We start from the raw sequence: 17,764 nt of genomic DNA, 5'->3' as shown, positions 1-17,764 counted from the left end.
ATATTTAAAGCAAATCCCGAACTGTTGCCATTAAAAAAATTAACCATTATCAAAAATTTAAATTTTGAAAGAAAAATTCCAATGACATTGACATTTGACATTGTCTTAGAAATTTACAGTTTTGTGAAAAATATAAAGGTATCATAAACGTTATTGTACGAATGCATATAATTTGGTAATTATTCGTTTTCTTCGAGCTCGTTGTACATATTTAAAATCTTTAAAATACCCAATCTAAATAAATAAGTCACATCTTTAATTCATATACTATTTTACGTTCCCAGCAATGGCTAATCAAGAGCCCACCGATTTGGATTGGGTGCAATTGCGCCGTGAAATGGGCACAATACCACAAGTAGAAACAACACAAGAAAAATTTGTGAGAAAGTTTCAGGAAAATCCATTTGTACCTTTAGGTAAATAATCAATTCCTTAATATTAAGGTACATAAATAAAGGTATAAAACTAGCGCAGAGCCGTATGTAGTTCACTTTATTTGCGTTAAATTATGTAATTTTATCTTTCTAGGTTGTGCAGCAACGGCAGGTGCCTTGACTTATGGCTTATGGTGTTTTAGAAATGGAAAAACACACATGTCTCAAACTATGATGAGGATGAGAATTTTGGCCCAAGGATTTACCATTACAGCTCTTGTTGTTGGAGTTGTAATGACAACTGGAAAAACATTAAAATAATTGTACAAACAATCAAAATATTTTAACTGTTCTTATAAAATTAAAATGCTGTTGTAGTAGACATTGAATAGGTTATATTATTTTTAATAAAATATAGGATATAAAAAGATAAATGCATACTTTCCAATAATACTAAGTTTTTCTTCAACATTACCTGCATTTACATTTTATTTTTGTATCTATATATGTAAATAAGTTGAATACCTAAATGCATTATATTTATGATGTAAGAAATATATCAAAAGTTGTTTTAGACAACCCTATAATCTACCTAATAAGTAATAAAACTGAAAGATATGTACCTAGGCAAGCTAGTGTAATTAAGATTGAGTTGAGTATCAACAACTCGACTTTTAATTCTGCTTTCGCATTATACGAAATAGTTACTTAATTCAATTTTGATACTACTATATAAATTATTAAATAGATGATGGTGTGTATAGTATTATGTTATTTGTTCTGGTCCTGTTGAGAGTGCAGATTTGTTGAGTAGTCAATTTCACGTTAAATTAAATAGTTAATAATAAAATATTTCATCAATCGTCGATTATAGGGTAGGTGATACTCATGTAATACGAAGATCTCTTTTGGGAATCTACAAAGTCGACACTGTTGGCCCACCAAATGATTGTCGATGTTTGCCGCCATTATTAGAGACATCTCTTCACAGTCGACAGTAAAGACCAAAGAGTAGTATAATAATACCCTTTGCTACGGGTTCTACAGCGTTGACCCCGTATTATTATACTACTCTGGTTGACCCAGTAAATGATAAGGGAATGGATCAACCATCATTGAAATAAATAGCCATCAGTGTGACCCTATGTAGCAGACAGCAGTTTGCTGCGATTTTAGCAGGATGCGCCCTTATTTTATTAAATTAATGTACTACTGTAATTCTCAAATTCATATAAAAATTCATTTATCTATATTTTTGGCTTTACCAAACTTTTAAAAGGATCTCTTTAGCTAAGGCCATTAGAAATTCGGATTTATTGAAATTAATAAAAAATAAACAAAAATAACATTTCAATAGCAGCGAAAAGTGCAGGTGAATATTTGGCAAATTGCTTTTACATGTTGAAGCTGTACCAATTAATGTCTACTTTTATAATTTCGGATAGTATAGTTATAAGTAACTTTATCGTTGGTCTCACAAATAATAAGTAAAAATAGATGATAAATTATAATATACCAATAGTGAACATAATATAGTATATTGCAGCAGTACTTGAATAATGAAAATTTATTCTTTTATCTGCAACTTAAAGAAAATTCACTTCTATTTGAGAAAATCATAATAAAATATACGTCTTTTAAAAATTTCAAATATCATTTAAAAATTTTTATCAATTATTTTTCTGCCATAGTTCTTGATTTCATAACTTCATTCGGCGATTGTGTAGACGCCCTCTAATCAGTTCTCACCCAACGTCATTTATTACACTACCAAAGAGTAGTATAATAATGCGTATACTACTCTTTGCCCGACGCTGTCGATTGTGAAGAGGGACTATAACAATTTATTAGATTGTCAATTGTCATAGGTTAAAAGACGTAGGTAAATTCGTATTTCATAAATATTTTATTTACTGAGTAGTAACGAAGTCGTTTATCGTAACCGCAATAATAAAAGTAATAAAAATGAGAGAAATTCGATCAACGTAAGAAAGGTTTAAAATGAATTGTGGAATACGAGATATCTTCTAAATAGGGGTTAGAAAAATTCTTTCTTACAACTTTTTTGTAATTAATAAAGTAACTGAAATTAAATTTTTAATTGTTAGTTTTATTTTTCCAGTGGTATAATTACATAGGATTATGAATGGATTTATAGCTGTACACTGTGGTATGTTTGGTTTATATTTGTTTATTTACGTGAATCAGGGCCGGAAACAACATATATTATTTAGAAATTTTGAAACAATAGAAAAAATTTGATCACGAGGCAGGATTCGAACCTGCGTATCTTGCCTAACCGTAGCAACGCCTAGCCTCTCGGCCTCACGGGTATTCTTTCAAAATTTCTAATTTATAAAGCATTTCAATGCTATAAAACTAAAAATTAAAATTAAACATATATTATTTCCGAATATTTTATACTTCAAGGTGCTGGATACCATAGTGATACTTTAAGGAAAGACTATCAAAAAACTTGTTATACAGCATGCAGAAAAGCTGGACAAGCTCTGAGAGAAGGCGGAAATGCTGTTGATGCTGTTGAAAAAGCTATAGTTGGTATGTTATGTTTACTTGCAAAGTTTCAAATCATTTTATTTAAATAATATATATTAGCTTTTTAATAACATAGTGTTATGTAAGCAATGATAATAATCTATATTTATGTCGTAGTATAGTACTTTTTAAATGTGATTTATTAAAAGTAGCTACAATTTTACATTTCAACATTTATTATGCTTACTGATCACTCAATGGATATGAATAAAACTTTTCAGAACTGGAAAATAGTTCACTAACAAATGCAGGCTATGGTTCAAACTTAAGCTGGGATGGCTTAGTTGAATGTGATGCATCTATTATGAATGGCCAAACCTTACACTTTGGTGCCTGTGGAGCTGTATCAAATGTATGGAATCCAATAAAATTAGCAAAACAATTGTGCATAAAACAATGTGACAACCTCTCCCTTGGTAGAGTGCCACCTTGTATACTTACTGGGAAAGGAGCCCGTACATGGGCAGAGAGAATGGGCTTGGAAATAGTTGACGACAAAAAAATGATATCAGCTCGATCATTTCGGAACTACAAGCACTGTAAAAGGAAATTGAAAAGATATTCCTTACAAAACGATGTGAGATTCAGTCCTTTAGACACAGTTGGGGCAATTTGTGTGGATTCTAATGGAGTTGTTGCAGCTGGAGCTAGTTCAGGAGGTGTATCTCTAAAACATGAAGGAAGAGTTGGTCAGGCAGCTTCTTTTGGCAGTGGTGTCTGGGCAGTCATGAGTAGAGATGGAAAAAAACCATCTGTAGCTTCCTGTACTTCAGGATGTGGAGAGCATCTTATTAGAACACAGTTAGCCAGAAACACAGCAGAGAGTTTGTTTGAATCATCACCAGTATTAAGCTTAGATAAATGTTTAAAAGAAAAGTTTTTGGAATCACCTTTCCTTTGGGATATCCCTGAGAGGCTGGGAGGAGCATTAGCATTATCATTCAATCCGGAAATAGGAGAAGGGGAATTGTTATGGGGTCATACCACTAAGACAATGTGTATTGGATATATGTCTACAGAGATTGCCAAACCAAAGGTAAATATGAACAAACAGTTGCAGTATCAATATATGTTTCATAGATTTTAACATATATATTTTTTTTTTTTGTAATGGGAAAACCTTTAAATTTTAAGTCCTACCTGGCTGAATCTTTCAATTGAAGAAAAAAATTAACTATTTAATTTTTATTTCAGTGTATTATCTCTTACTTACCATCAAAAGTGGAACCTGGACACAAAGCAGTAGTCTCTGGTTTACCATTCAAAGTTCCCCTACAACCCTGCCCTGTTTTGCAATGGGAAATCAAGACTGAACATCACTCAAATGGATCTCTTTGATGTTATATTATAATTTTTAAATTAAAGCATATTCACTGCCATAACTTCTTTAAAAAATATTGACATTATGTTTACCCGGTTAGTCATTATTTTTGATGGGTTCAATGATAATAATAACTTAGTGTTTATTACACTTCAGTGAATTAGTGATTTGTGTGAATAATTTTTGAGTCTGCTGGTGAAAATACTCTTAATGTTCATTATCTGATTCAGTTACTAAAAGGAAATGTAAATTAGAAGTTTTAATTTCTAAAGTTGCTTCAGAATTAAAACAACTCAATTTGTTGAAGTGTAATAAGAAGTTAGGTCTCAATGTGATATATAGTAATTTTATGAAGCTTTAAATATGGTTCATTTTGATACAAAGTACAACATGCTTATAACTTAAAAATATTGCAATAAAACATAGGACTGTGTTATATAAAATTAATAACTACCATTATAATCTTTTATTTAAATCCCTGTTATGAATCTATAATACTGGTAATTAAGCAGTGTAGAACTTATTTTTGAGGTTGCAATGCATAAGGTCTGGTTTCAATAAAAATGAACGGGTTCGAGGCTAAAATGCAAAAAAATATAACATGTACTTTTGTGTAAAGTTCAAATCTATACTAATAATATAAAGCTGAAGAGTTTGCTTGTTTGTTTGAAGACGACAAACGCGATATACTTAAAACTGTTCAACCGATTCATAAAATTCCTTCGGTGTTAGTTGTTTTGCCCGCGCCTTCGCACGCGTTCAATTCAGAGTAGGTTAATAGATGTTATTACACATATAAACCTTCCTCTCGAATAACTCTTATCTATACACCCACACCCCCACCAAATTCGTTGCGTAGTTTTTAAAGATTTAAGCATACATAGGGACAGAGAAAGCGACTGTTTTATACTGTGTGTTGATGATACAACGTACGTACGTACGTGTACGGCGTGGGTAAGACCGCGGGACATAGTTTAATAGGAACAGTTTTCAAATAAAAGTCTTGAGTTTCAATTTAATTGCTTTTATTTTATAATAGAGTGCTATAATAAGTAAATTCGGTGAGAGACAATTATTAAGTACAGATTAAGTAATTATTTATTTTACGACACTGTCATTTATTGGATGATATTTTATTATGTTACATACAACAGATAGCTTGTTAAAATTGTTAATTATATTTCACTTATGTATTAAGCATGCACCATACTGAAGAACCAACTAAATATCTTAATTATTATAATTTCAACAAATTAAGATTAATATTATCGTTTATACAACACAATATAATAAAAAACAAAATATTTTGAGCGTCATACGTATTAAAACCACAAGGCACATGTTATATTTTCGAAAACTCGTGAAATGTTCAAATTACAGTAGAGACCGAGTGTCTATAGGTGCTTAAAAGATATGAAAATTACCATCTGGTATAGGTATACTACATACCCTACAGCTTAGGTAGGACAGCAGGTACTCTAATGAGGAACAAATAAAACAAGCAAGATTTGGAAGAAGTAGTTTCCACAATTCTAACTTATTGTTTTAAATTATTTACGCCTAGATCTTTATACAAACGCTTTAGCTAGTGGGGTTAAACAGATTTATATGTACGCAAGAGCATTACGTTATACCGTATACGTACTTACGATCGCCGGCATGCATACAATTTTTGGTAAAAACAAAATTTTTCCATACAATTGAGTACTGACGGGCGACGGCATGGTTGGTCGTACTAGCCCTATATGGCTTTGTTTAAAAGCCATTATCCTAGTCCACCTCAGTTTTTTGCGTGTACGCTACTTTCTATTTGTTACTATTCTGAGCTTATAGTTATATCGATTGTAACTTCATAAATTTCCCCATTAAAGTAACTAGGTCCTTGATGCAAACAGACACATGTATTTATATTCCAGAAACATTACTATCAATTTTGAAAGAAAAAAAAAACTATAATTGGATAGTAGATATATGTGATTTATTAATATAACCTAAGATAATTATTTTATGTCAATCTTTGTACATTCTAATATAATGAAAAAAAAAATTAATTCATTAAAATAACATTACATAAAATCGTGACGAGTTCAAATGTTTTTATTATACTATTGTTTTGTACTTACTACTAGTGTTTAGAGAATAAATGACAAAATATAGAACTTAAAATATTTCATAAAATAAATGCATTAGAGAATAATATCATTTGTTTGTATTATGAAGTTATTTCTTAAAAATATAGAAGAATATTCATGTAGGTAATAAGAATATAGTAGGCGGGAGTCAAATTATATTCGATATTTGTGTGTTACACCAAGAATATGTTTTAAAATAATTAAAAGCATTTTAAATTAACGAGTATAAACTGGGTTTGTATCTTGCTTTTACTTAAACAAAAATATCAGTACATATGAATATCACAATGTAGAACAAATATTTTATTTAATATACACTATTGAACTCAACCTTCAATTAGGACAGTAAATAGTAAGTAATGTATTATTAATTATATATTAATAACACAAGAAACTAAATAATAATAAAAAATCAGTACATACTATCTCTGTAAAAGAACTTAAACACTAAACTGTATTTGTCACTGGCAAGGTTAAATTAATAAAGGTTAAAAAATTATCACAAATTTACTTTTGAATATACTTGAATACAAATTTTAATTCTAATCTATTAAGCCTCGAAGCAAAAAGTGTAATTTTATCATTAACATTTTGCTTTATTTATTGAGATAAATGCTTCATTAATACTGTCTCCTTCTTATCAATTGTCGTTGGAAGATAACCTAATAATATTATGTCCAATTATAATAAAAGTGTATAAATACTATCAATATTACAATCACACAAATTCATAACAAACGCATTTTCAAAATGCAAGGCATCCATTCAGTCTCATACAATCACACAAATTTATACGCAACCATATTCATACCAAATGGCAGTTTCCTTTGAGTTTTCTTGCTTTTCACTTCGACTTACATTTCTTCTGTCTGTATGTCTCTGATCGTCACATTCTTGTAGAGTATCATCAGGTCTGGTGGGTTCATTCAATGGTTGATGGTCATTGGGTCTGTCATGGTTACTTTGGCATGCCCCATCACCTATCACTGTAGATATTCTGTTATACACCAGGTATGTGGGATTTTCTTTTATAGGAGTGCTTTGAGGTTTTGAGTTTAAAGCAACATCCGGATTATCATCAGCCAAATAGACTGTTCTTCGAGTACCGGCTGCACCAAAAACTGGCGACGGCGTAGATGCTTAAAATAACAGACATTATAATTATAAAATTTTATATATTAATTACTAAAATTGCAAACTAGAATAAAGAAGGTTTAAAAATAAAAAAACTCACCTGCTGGTAAACCTGCATCTCCATCTAAACCTTGAAAGCTGTTGCGATGTGATGTTTGTATTTTATGCGGTCTCCTTCGTAAGGAAGCCCTTATCAAAGCATCATCTCCACCACCGCCACCGCTGTGAATGGAAGCTGCTGAAAGTCTTCTAACAAAATTACTTTCATTAACTATTCTCGTTGGTTCCAAACTGTGGAATGAGCCAGACATATCAATACTCTCAGATTTTTTTGAAAAAGTATCATCTAAGCGTCTGTTAAAACTGGATTCTATACTATTGCGCGGTGATTCTACACTTGGATTAGAGGAGCCCTGGTCTGGATCAGAATTTTTTGAAATTTTTTCTAATTCTTGTCCAGGATCGGATTCACCAGATTCGGAACCAGCTAATGTTAATTGTGATTTGGAACGACTTGCGTCTTCTATCCTCTTGTGGTTTCTAGAAGGTACTTTGTTAATGAGGTCTGTTCCAGCCTTACGCACCTTTTTCACAAAAGAAGCTCCAAAACCTCGTCGTTTTGGAGTGCAATTATCCAGCTTTTTATAATGTTCCATAATTTTTTCCTCCAATTTTTCCTTTTGCCTACAAAGTGCATTTACTTTATCTGCAAACATTTTCTCTTCCTCATGATAATGTTGTTTATCTTTTAAAGAGTGAGCTAGAAGTTCGTGATATTGGGTAAGAAGTTGGGAAACATGATCCATTAATGAGCGTCTATCAGCATCCAAACTCTTGTTCATTTGAATTAACATTTCACAGTGCTGATTTGTTTTACTAATTTCCAACTCCATACTTGTAATAACTTCAGATTTGGTATTCATTTCGCCAGACATTTCGGTGTTTCTTAGCTTTAACTGTGATACTTCAGTGCGCAAATTTCGATACTCTTCTTGCATATGTCTATATTCATTTTTTAGTCTGTCGCTCGCTGTAAATAGGTTTCTAAAATCTTCCTTAAGCTTTGAATGTTCAGCTCTTAAATTTATTAAGTTTCTGGATTCTAATTTAAAGTTTTCTTTTTCTAATTCAAAATCAGTTATTTTCTTCTCATATGCTGTAATTTTCTCTTTGAGGTCCCTATTCTCAAGTTTTAAGTCTTTAATAGCAGCTTTAACTGGTTCTTTCTCGCTAAGCAACATTTCATATTCCATATTTAATTGCTCATGAATAGTTTGCAATGCAACTTGATCCCTTAGGAGGTTATCTTGTTTATCTTTGAGGACTTCTAATTGTTTTATAACTTCTTCTTTTTCAGCGGCTAATTGACTATTTGCTAATTGCAAGGTCATTTGCTGTGATATAAGTGATCCATTTTGTGAATTAAGGGTAGCAATATTCACTTGCAGTTTAGCATTTTCTTCTTGACAGTTTTCTAAGGATGCCTGTACTGCTGCTAAATCTGCGGTTAGTTGATCTAATTGGGGATTGTAAACAACTTCATCTTGTTCTTGTTTCATCTTATGATCACAATCGCAAGGTACGAGTTTAGTTAAATTCGCCTTAGCAGCAATTTCCGTTATCAATGTTTCATTGTCTGTATTTAAAATAATTTTCTCGAGTAAATCTTCGACGTTTAATTCCTTCGAAATTATGTCAGCTGTGTTAACACCTAGTTTCTCCATGCAATTTCTTAATTTGTCAAAATTTACTTTTTCTAAGATTAAATCTTTTTGTAGAGTTTGTATTGTTTCAGAATCAACTTTCTTTTGCGACTTTAACTCTTGGGTTTTTTGCTCTAAATCTTGCAGCCTACCACTAATAACATGACTATTCTCTAACTGTCGTGTGAGCCGCTCAATTTCTTTATTTTTAAGTTCAATCTCCGTTGTGACCGTATCTAGAGTGACATCTTTTTCTTCCACAGATTCACGCAGTTTATTAACCTCTCTTTGTAAATTATGAGTCTCCTTTTCACTGTATGTCAGTTTTGTTTTGAGTTCTTCAGTCTGAATAATGAGCCGCGTCACTTTGTCGGCTTCTGGTTTAAGAATATTTAATTCTTTTGTTCTAGCATCTAAAGACTTTTCTAAATCATCTGCTCTCCGCTGTATAGAATCACATAACATTTGAATTCTTTGCTTATCTTTGGTAAGTGACTCCAAATGCTTTTCGAATTCTTGAAGTTTATTTTTTTCTGATTCTCTATCAATGGCTTGACGATCAATAAAAGCCTTTTGTTTATCCAATGAATCTTGCAATTTTCTATTTTCTTCTAATGCATTCTTAAAAACTTCTTCTAACTCTGTGTTTTGTTGCTTCAGCCTATTACAGTTTTCTTGTAACTGGTCACATTTTAAAGTCAGTCTCTTCTTTTCTTTTTCTAGTTCTAAAACTTTGTCACTGCTTTCAAGCAATGATTGTTCGCGTAAGTTATCTATTTTTGATAAAAGACGCTTATTTTCTAATTCCAACTTTAAAGCTCGTGCTTGGGCATTACTAGTCAATTGTTCTGATAAACTATTTTCGCCTGATTCCAAGGTACTCTCACATTCATTGTCTGTGTCTAAATTACTATTATTACTCTCATTCAACACAGACCTTGTTATATATTGTAAATGATTATTCTCTTCTATTAACTCTTGTATTTTTTGTTGATCAGCATCTCTTTCCTTAAAATATCAAATGATTTTATTTACATAAACCTTATATAAAATGTTTGAAAGGTAGATATCTTATATATAAAATTCTCGTGTCACAATGTTAGTCTCTATACTCCTCCGAAACGGCTTGACCGATTCCTCTGAAATTTGGTAAGCATATTGGGTAGGTCTGAGAATCGGCTAACATCTATTTTTCACACCCCTAAATGATAAGAGTAAGGCAGAACAGCGTTTGCCGGGTGCAGCTAGTAACTTATAAAATTATAAGAATGTGTGTTATCTACAATCCTTAACAGTAATTTAAATAAAATAAACAAAGAAGACTCACCAGTGCAATGTCATTTGCTTCTCTTTTCAACTTTATCATAGCTGCCTCTAATGTTAAGCATTGTTCTGCTCTTTTACGTGCTCTTTGAAGTTGTTCCTCCAATGCGTCTCTGGTTTCCAATAAGGCTTTATTATCTTCTCGTAATTCAGATACTCGAGTTTTATAATATTCTGCATCGGCTAGTCTATCGCGATAACGTTGAATTTCTTGTTCAAGCCTAAAACATAAGAAGGACATTTTATGGAACCACTTTCAACATGACCATTGACCATTAAGGCATAAATATTATTTCCGACATTTGAATACCTGTCACATCGTTCAGCCTTTTCCCTTAAAGCATCCACTTCATCCCTATATCCTGCTGCTTTTCTTGCTTCATTGAACCACTCCTGGCTGTCGGCTCGCAATTTTGTAAGAACAAGTTTTGTATGCTCAAGATCTTCCCTGCATTCTGATAGTTGTTCAGATTTTTCTTCTCTAAAATTTATAATAATGGTTATGAAGACTGTAGTAAATAGTTTTCAATGGAATTAATTGATTTAATGACTTACAGTTCTTGCCGTTGCTTTCGTAACCTAGCCTTCCAGTCGGCTAATTCTACAGCTAAATGCTGACTTTCACCATTTGTTTGATTGACATTTTGTGTTGATCTGCTCTTGCTATTTTTATTTTCATTCTCATTCTCACAAAGACCTTCATTAAGAACAAGTGTTGCCCAATTTTGTAAATAATGATCTCGTTCTTTAGCCAAACGACGCATATGATTGAACATAGTTGGTGATTGAAAGAGATCAATGGCATCGGGAGTTAGCACTACAGTTTGCATGTCAGTAACCTTAAATAAATCACAATTTATTAAAAAGTAATACACGCTTACTACAACCCCGCCGAGATAGACATTTTTGTAGAATTTTTAAATTTTTAAGATTTATTCGGTGATCCAAGCACAGACAAACATAATAACTCAAATCTTATAAAAATATAATAGTTGTATTTGATATTACTAAAACTAAATGTTTGTGATCATAACATAAGAATAAATCAACTTTTTCCATAAGGATTCCACAAATAAGGAAGTAAGCCAGATGTGACTAAAAAAGATCTCTTCACTTTTTAGTGTTTGAACTCATTAGAGTCTATAAATAGCAACAGTAAAGGGGATAGTAAAAGTATTTTGAATCAAATCTATTTAACCATAAAATGTTATATAAAATACATAAAATAACCAGTTGTGATAGGATTAATTCTTTAAGGTTGTGCTTTATTAAATTTATTATTTATAGTTTTGGCAGTATGCCATGGCATAAATGGCGGGTTTCAACTCAAGCAGTGTCTTAAAATTTTTACTTATTTTTTTTGTGCTTTATACTGAATATCAAAAGTTAATTATTTCAAATACTTTGCTTGTTATTTTACATACCTGTCTTATGCATTCTACAATATTATGCTGAAGATCAACATCAAGCTCTTTTATTCTTGTGATGAATATCTCTTTGTTAGGGCATTGAACAGCTGCACCAAGTAACAATAGTATTAAAAGCTTCATGTTTTCCAAACCATCTCTCGATTCTGGTGCCTTTCCTAAGCAAATACATTCTGGTACTACCAGTAAAGTCATTCCCAATTCTTCATCATATAAATTCTTGACATTTTTCACAATGGCATCAAAGTTTTTTACTCGTCCTAATATTAAAGCTTGATCCTCTAGTCCAGCAAGTTTTGTTATATGAAATGATGGTTCTGGGTCTATTTGTAAATAAACTTGATGTAAAATGTCACCATTGAATAGTGATGAGTATTCTAAATTTGTTTCTAGATTTCCAAGGCATGACTTCAACTGTAAAGATCAGAAACATTTTTTATGTTTATATATAAGAGACATTTTTGATTCCTTAAAAACTGTATATTTTTGTTGTAATTTTATGTGGAATATGTTACAACTATTGTAAAAATTATAGTTTTTATATTTAACTCTTTCTATGAAAACATTAATCATCTACCAAGCTTTGTAATTTCGAATTTAAGTTGACTAAAAACATTAAAATTAAAGAATGTATGTATACTTAAAGTTGTAAACAAAATGTAACAAATTAGATTTTATGTGTTAGCATAGTGTTTATTTGTTTATAGGGTTTTGCCTATGCATAAATTTTTTGTCAAATTTATCTTCAAAATAAGAAATAGTTTGGGTTTTTACATCCATAACTGTGGTATTCTAATTTATATCCACATGCTATATAATATGGCCATACCAGTCATTTCAGATAAACAGCAGTTTGACTGCTGATCTAAACTAATACTATAAATAGGATAATATTTTTGATATTGCATATATGCTAGTAATGTTTTCACACAAAAAATACAGGAGCAATTTTAACATTTCTTTCTTCGTTCAAAAATGCAACTTCATCGAGTGACATAGGCTATATAAGTATCAGGGGCGAAGCTGAGACAACAGCTTGTCACTATGAATAAAAATGAATTGCACAAATGTGTTGATAAGGGTAAAACTCGAAAATGGTTTGACTTAATGGTTTGGTTCAATTTGTTAAGACCAAAGGTTCTCATGGAGTGTAAAAATTTATTACAGGTGAAACCAGGTTACAACCAACATTCCCATCCCGGTCAATCATATCCCGATATTCTTACGGGACAGACTTACACGGGTGAGACTGCAGGTTGCAGCTAGTATCTATCTTTACGGGTCTATCCCTATGCTACCAATGTCACAAAGTCATAATGTTTATATGGAATTCAAAAAACACAAACTGACATGCATATATATATTTTAAACAACTTTTAAAATCACCAAGTTACATATAATATTAACATTAAATTAAATATGTTTTCAGAGACATATGTAAAGTCTCAGACACAAAAATAATGTCAAAGGACAAAAGAAAGAAAGACAATTTACATTTCTGCCAAGTAATAAATAAACAAAACCTATAAATGTTATCATTTAAAATTAATTACTTTTAACTAAAAAAAAAACTCAACCAACTACAAATTGTTAGAACTAGATCACATTTTAAAGGAACCACATGGAAGGCACCAGCTCGTAAAATTAAAAAAGAATCACAAAAATCAATTCACCCATTAAAATGCATGAGGTAGCAAATACAAACAAAAAAAAAACTGTCAAATTGAAAACATCCTCCTATTTTTTAAGTTGGTTGAAAAATACATAGTAAGCATATTTCTAAAACAGTAGTCTTTTATTACTTTACAAACAATGTATGAGAATTAGGAAAAAACCAGGAAGAGCACACTATTGTGTTTATGAAGATCTATACAGATCATCATTGTATCATTATTCATAATATCTATCACTGTTCTTGATAATTTAATATTAATTACAGCTGCATAGAATCTATAATTAATATTATCTAAATAATTCACATAGTTCCAAAAATAGACCGTCAATAATTTAACATATCCTTGAAACCTAAGTGTAGTACAAGTAGTTTGGGCCGCTTATCCTGTCCTACATAAATAACGATGACTAAAATTAGGTTTTTAAAATAGTCTCACGGTTCATTCACGTCTAGATATACACGGATCGTTGAACACTTACCCACGAAACTAGTGGTCCACTCAAGAAATCTTCGATCTCGCTACCGGAGGCAGCCATTCTCGCCAGGCGTTATAATACACTGTGTTGTTTACTTTTATCCACTTCAATAACCATTGCACCAAAAAAATAGTTATACCTCACGAAATGTCTACATTTGTTAAACATCTGCAACAACTAAATACAAAGTCTCCCGTGGTGATATGTGCAAACACCGTAACACAATTTGAGATGTCACTATCACTCAATAGACAGTTGCGTTTGACAATTAGTACAGAGCATTTTTTTTTCAAACAAGCACTGAACACAGAGTAGGTAGGCACGTGGTGAGCATCATAGGTAGGCACCCAGTATATAAGTGTATAATCTATGGGTAGGCACTATGTGTACTTACCTAGGTTATGCTAGCCTATGCTATCATACAAAGAAAAACCAAAATGTAGGTTGTCTGATTTTATCATTCATTCACCAAATTATATTATCACAGAGTATGTAATATTATACTAAAATGTTATTAAATTATTATACATACTTTTGACCCAAAATATTTTTATCTATACTGGTATACCACTACAGTCTACACTTGCTTTTTTCTTTGTTTGCAATGGATAAAAACAAAAACTGTACTTGCATTGAAAGCTCTTTCATTCGTAGAATGAGAAAGTTATCTTGTAAAGCAATATTAATCGTAAGTAACATGTATAATGTGTATATTTTTGAGTTCGTATTGTAACGAATCAGTTTTTAGCTTTTGAAAATAAAAAAGCATGCAATTTTCCCCCATTATACTGTAATAAGTAAATAATCAAAATATTTAAAATCAAATTATTGTATCCGTATTATTATACTACTCTTTTATATATGTAATGATATATTTCTATATATAACCCGGGCCATTCACTTGCATGCATGTTATTCTGTGAATATGTCAATGTCATCATGCTCTTATCAGTTAACACTATAACATAGTATTACTAAAGCTTTTGTCAAAGACTGGGATAATACTACAAGCAGTTATTGTTGATTTTTAACTCAATGTGTTAGAGTTGATATTCGAGATTATATCATATTCGGTACCGAACCTAATTTTTCAACTGTTTTTTGGATCGATGGATATGTGTTATCACTTATCAGTAAAAACGCCAGTGAAATAAATAGGTAGGAAGTAGAAACCAATCAGACGTACGAAACTTACATTCCATAATGTATGTTAGTCGTTACTAAGTTTTAAATTATTATTTTTTAATAAATCCATTTTTTCTCTAAATACAACATACAATATTTAAGCGTAAATAAGGAGTGTTTTTTAACGCAATTATTAATTCTTATGCGGTGACTTGATCGCTTGCTGGGTTGGAAGAAGAATTATGTTTGTAAACAAAATTGTCAAAGTTAAATTTCCCGACCAAGACTTGGACGACTATGTTCTCGAAGTAAGTAATGCTATCCTAAAACTATAACTGATATGTCTGTTTTTATTATATAAAAATAATTTTACTTCCAGAACTCTGTCCTCAAAAGTAAGCTACAGAGTAAAATCGACGCCCTTTCTATAATGAGCAAAGAATTAGATAAATGCTGTATGGAACGAGATAAATACAAAATTTTAGTTGAGCAATTAAAAAGCAAGAAAGATGTGATGCATGATTTAGATATGCCTGACAGATATGCACCAACAAATACTATTAGTGGAGGAGAGATACTAGCTAAAATAAAAGAACACAATAACATATTAAAGTTGGAGGTGACGATTTTCCAATTTTTTACATAAACTTAATGTTTAGAAAGTTCATATAGTGTTATTAGTTTAAGAAACTCATCTTTAGTAGGAAATTTAACTGAAGCAATTATTTATAGGCAAACCATACACCAATAATACCATTTCGATTTACACTTTCTGTTATTCTATGAATATCACATTAATTTGTTTTATTATTAAATTTGCAGGTAGAAACATTAAGGAGTAAATTGGATGAGGCTACAGGTGACATTGTTGCAATGAGAAAACAACTACAGAAGAATATGTTACCTGAAGTTACAAGTACCCACAATAAAACATCATGTGAAGAAACATATTCAATTTTAGATTATGAACAATTAGTTCAGGAGCTTGAGAAAATACAAAAAAAGGTATATTGAATATATTTTTCCATCAGTATTAGCAAGGTAGTCAGCAGTCTGTTACTGTAGTGTAAATTTCATATTTTTGTGATGTAGTATATTAACCACTCTTTGTGAACATTTAGTATAAGCAAATTCAAATGGACTATCGAGCTACCCTGGATGAAAAAGAAGAATTGGTGTCTGATCGAGATTATTACAAAACCAAAGTGCAAAGATTGAACCAACAAATAAGCTTTCTCCTTACAAATAGGATAAAAAAATCATCGGATGGTGATGATAACTCTCCCAAACCCATTGTTGATATTGATGCACTGGTTATGGAAAATAAATACCTGAATGAAAGGATTGCTCAACTTCAGGTTGAAAAGGAAATAGCTAAAAGGACGCTGACCAAATATAAAGTAAGAATATATTATGAATGTTTTATGTACAATTTATTTACATAAAATCTGTATGGTTTTCATTTTGAGATTTTTTTATTTCAGAGTTTGCTTGACGGTAGGAGTAAAAATGACACATTGAATTTTAGGAAAGGATTTGCTGATGTTATGACCCAGAAACAAGGTATGGCATGAATATTTTCTTAAAACAATATTGATGATACGTTAAAAATTCTTAAATATTATTTATTTGTAGTTCGAGAATATCTTACTATAAATTCTAAACCTGGCCTTAAAAGATCTTCAGTGACAGAATTAAAATCACTATGTTTGGGCTTGTTTGAAGCATTGAATGATAAATCTATAGCATTGCAGCATCAAAGGAAAACCAATCAGTAAGTATTATTTTACATTATAAAAGTAATTTCTCCCAAAGTACTTTAAATTAATTTCAGAATTAAACTTTTTCAGAATTTTAGCAAATCGAATTTCAGAATTAGAGAAAACAATGGAAAGTTGGTGTAATGGCCAAAAATGTATCCCTATATTTCCATCACAAATACTTATGGATGAATTCTTCAATGACTCTGTTTCAATCAAGTCTGAAGAATCTAGAGAGAAACCTGAAAAAGAGCAAAACAATATTAACAAAGGTAATTATTCTGATAGTGAAGACAGCAATAGCGCAAAAGATGCCATTCGCGATAATAGTAGTAGCGAAAGAAGTATTTCTAAAATTATTCTTCCAGAAGAACTTGAACTTTTAGTAAAAGAGGCGCTTGCAGAAATGAAATCTGCAGACTGAATATATCAACTTATGAAAACAATATAGGCACACAAAAGTATCTTAATTATCTTATAGATCTATGTTGCATATTATAATTCAAATGTAACTAAGTACCTATTCCATATAGGTAATAAAATAATTTCAATTTCATTCCATCTAAGTTACTTTAATTTAAATAGAGCTTTAATTTTTACCAAAGAAGTATACTGCTTATTTATTATAGTGTTTTATTTTAATTTTATATTATCTAGTCATTGTTATGTATGTATTGTTTCGATTATATTTATGACGTATTACATTAATTCAATAATAAAACTTCGGTTAAACATTCAGTCTTTTATTTAAATTTATT

The 17,764-nt window shown here is 30.9% G+C and overlaps 4 protein-coding genes across 7 annotated transcripts; 3 read left to right on the top strand and 1 right to left on the bottom strand.

The window, feature by feature from the left end:
- Positions 1–70: 70 nt before the first annotated feature.
- On the top strand, positions 71–812 carry LOC119833805 (HIG1 domain family member 2A). Of its 2 annotated transcripts, none has more exons than XM_038357990.1 (3): positions 71–175; positions 285–416; positions 529–812. In XM_038357990.1, exons 2-3 carry the CDS (start codon positions 287–289, stop codon positions 693–695), a joined length of 297 nt encoding a protein of 98 aa, XP_038213918.1. In that variant the 5' UTR covers positions 71–175; positions 285–286; the 3' UTR covers positions 696–812. The 2 variants fall into 2 exon arrangements, with proteins under 2 accessions (XP_038213918.1, XP_038213919.1); XM_038357991.1 differs by having other exon boundaries at positions 103–138.
- Positions 813–2,259: 1,447 nt separating this feature from the next.
- LOC119834014 (threonine aspartase 1) lies at positions 2,260–4,719 on the top strand. 2 transcript variants are annotated; one of them, XM_038358287.1, is made up of 5 exons: positions 2,260–2,411; positions 2,497–2,544; positions 2,805–2,933; positions 3,152–3,966; positions 4,125–4,719. In XM_038358287.1, the coding sequence occupies exons 2-5, from the start codon at positions 2,517–2,519 to the stop codon at positions 4,266–4,268; spliced, it is 1,116 nt and encodes a 371-aa protein (XP_038214215.1). In that variant the 5' UTR covers positions 2,260–2,411; positions 2,497–2,516; the 3' UTR covers positions 4,269–4,719. The 2 variants fall into 2 exon arrangements, with proteins under 2 accessions (XP_038214215.1, XP_038214216.1); XM_038358288.1 differs by having other exon boundaries at positions 2,483–2,544.
- A 546-nt stretch (positions 4,720–5,265) lies between these two features.
- Positions 5,266–14,431, bottom strand: LOC119833788 (protein Daple). Its single transcript, XM_038357967.1, has 7 exons — positions 14,125–14,431; positions 11,968–12,384; positions 11,099–11,382; positions 10,854–11,024; positions 10,548–10,764; positions 7,618–10,228; positions 5,266–7,522 (listed from the first exon to the last, which is right to left on the bottom strand). Exons 1-7 carry the CDS (start codon positions 14,179–14,181, stop codon positions 7,173–7,175), a joined length of 4,107 nt encoding a protein of 1,368 aa, XP_038213895.1. The 5' UTR covers positions 14,182–14,431; the 3' UTR covers positions 5,266–7,172.
- Positions 14,432–15,080: 649 nt separating this feature from the next.
- Positions 15,081–17,671, top strand: LOC119833827 (coiled-coil domain-containing protein 149). 2 transcript variants are annotated; one of them, XM_038358024.1, is made up of 8 exons: positions 15,081–15,279; positions 15,409–15,554; positions 15,626–15,865; positions 16,069–16,251; positions 16,368–16,646; positions 16,731–16,809; positions 16,882–17,020; positions 17,097–17,671. In XM_038358024.1, the coding sequence occupies exons 2-8, from the start codon at positions 15,489–15,491 to the stop codon at positions 17,428–17,430; spliced, it is 1,320 nt and encodes a 439-aa protein (XP_038213952.1). In that variant the 5' UTR covers positions 15,081–15,279; positions 15,409–15,488; the 3' UTR covers positions 17,431–17,671. The 2 variants fall into 2 exon arrangements, with proteins under 2 accessions (XP_038213952.1, XP_038213951.1); XM_038358023.1 differs by having other exon boundaries at positions 15,081–15,554.
- The last annotated feature ends 93 nt before the right edge of the window (positions 17,672–17,764 follow it).

The sequence above is a fragment of the Zerene cesonia genome, chromosome 18 (genome assembly GCF_012273895.1).
Source record: "Zerene cesonia ecotype Mississippi chromosome 18, Zerene_cesonia_1.1, whole genome shotgun sequence".
Lineage (NCBI taxonomy): Eukaryota > Metazoa > Arthropoda > Insecta > Lepidoptera > Pieridae > Zerene > Zerene cesonia.
Note: the sequence above shows the minus strand (reverse complement) of the source record. Positions and strands in the feature narration are given on the sequence as shown.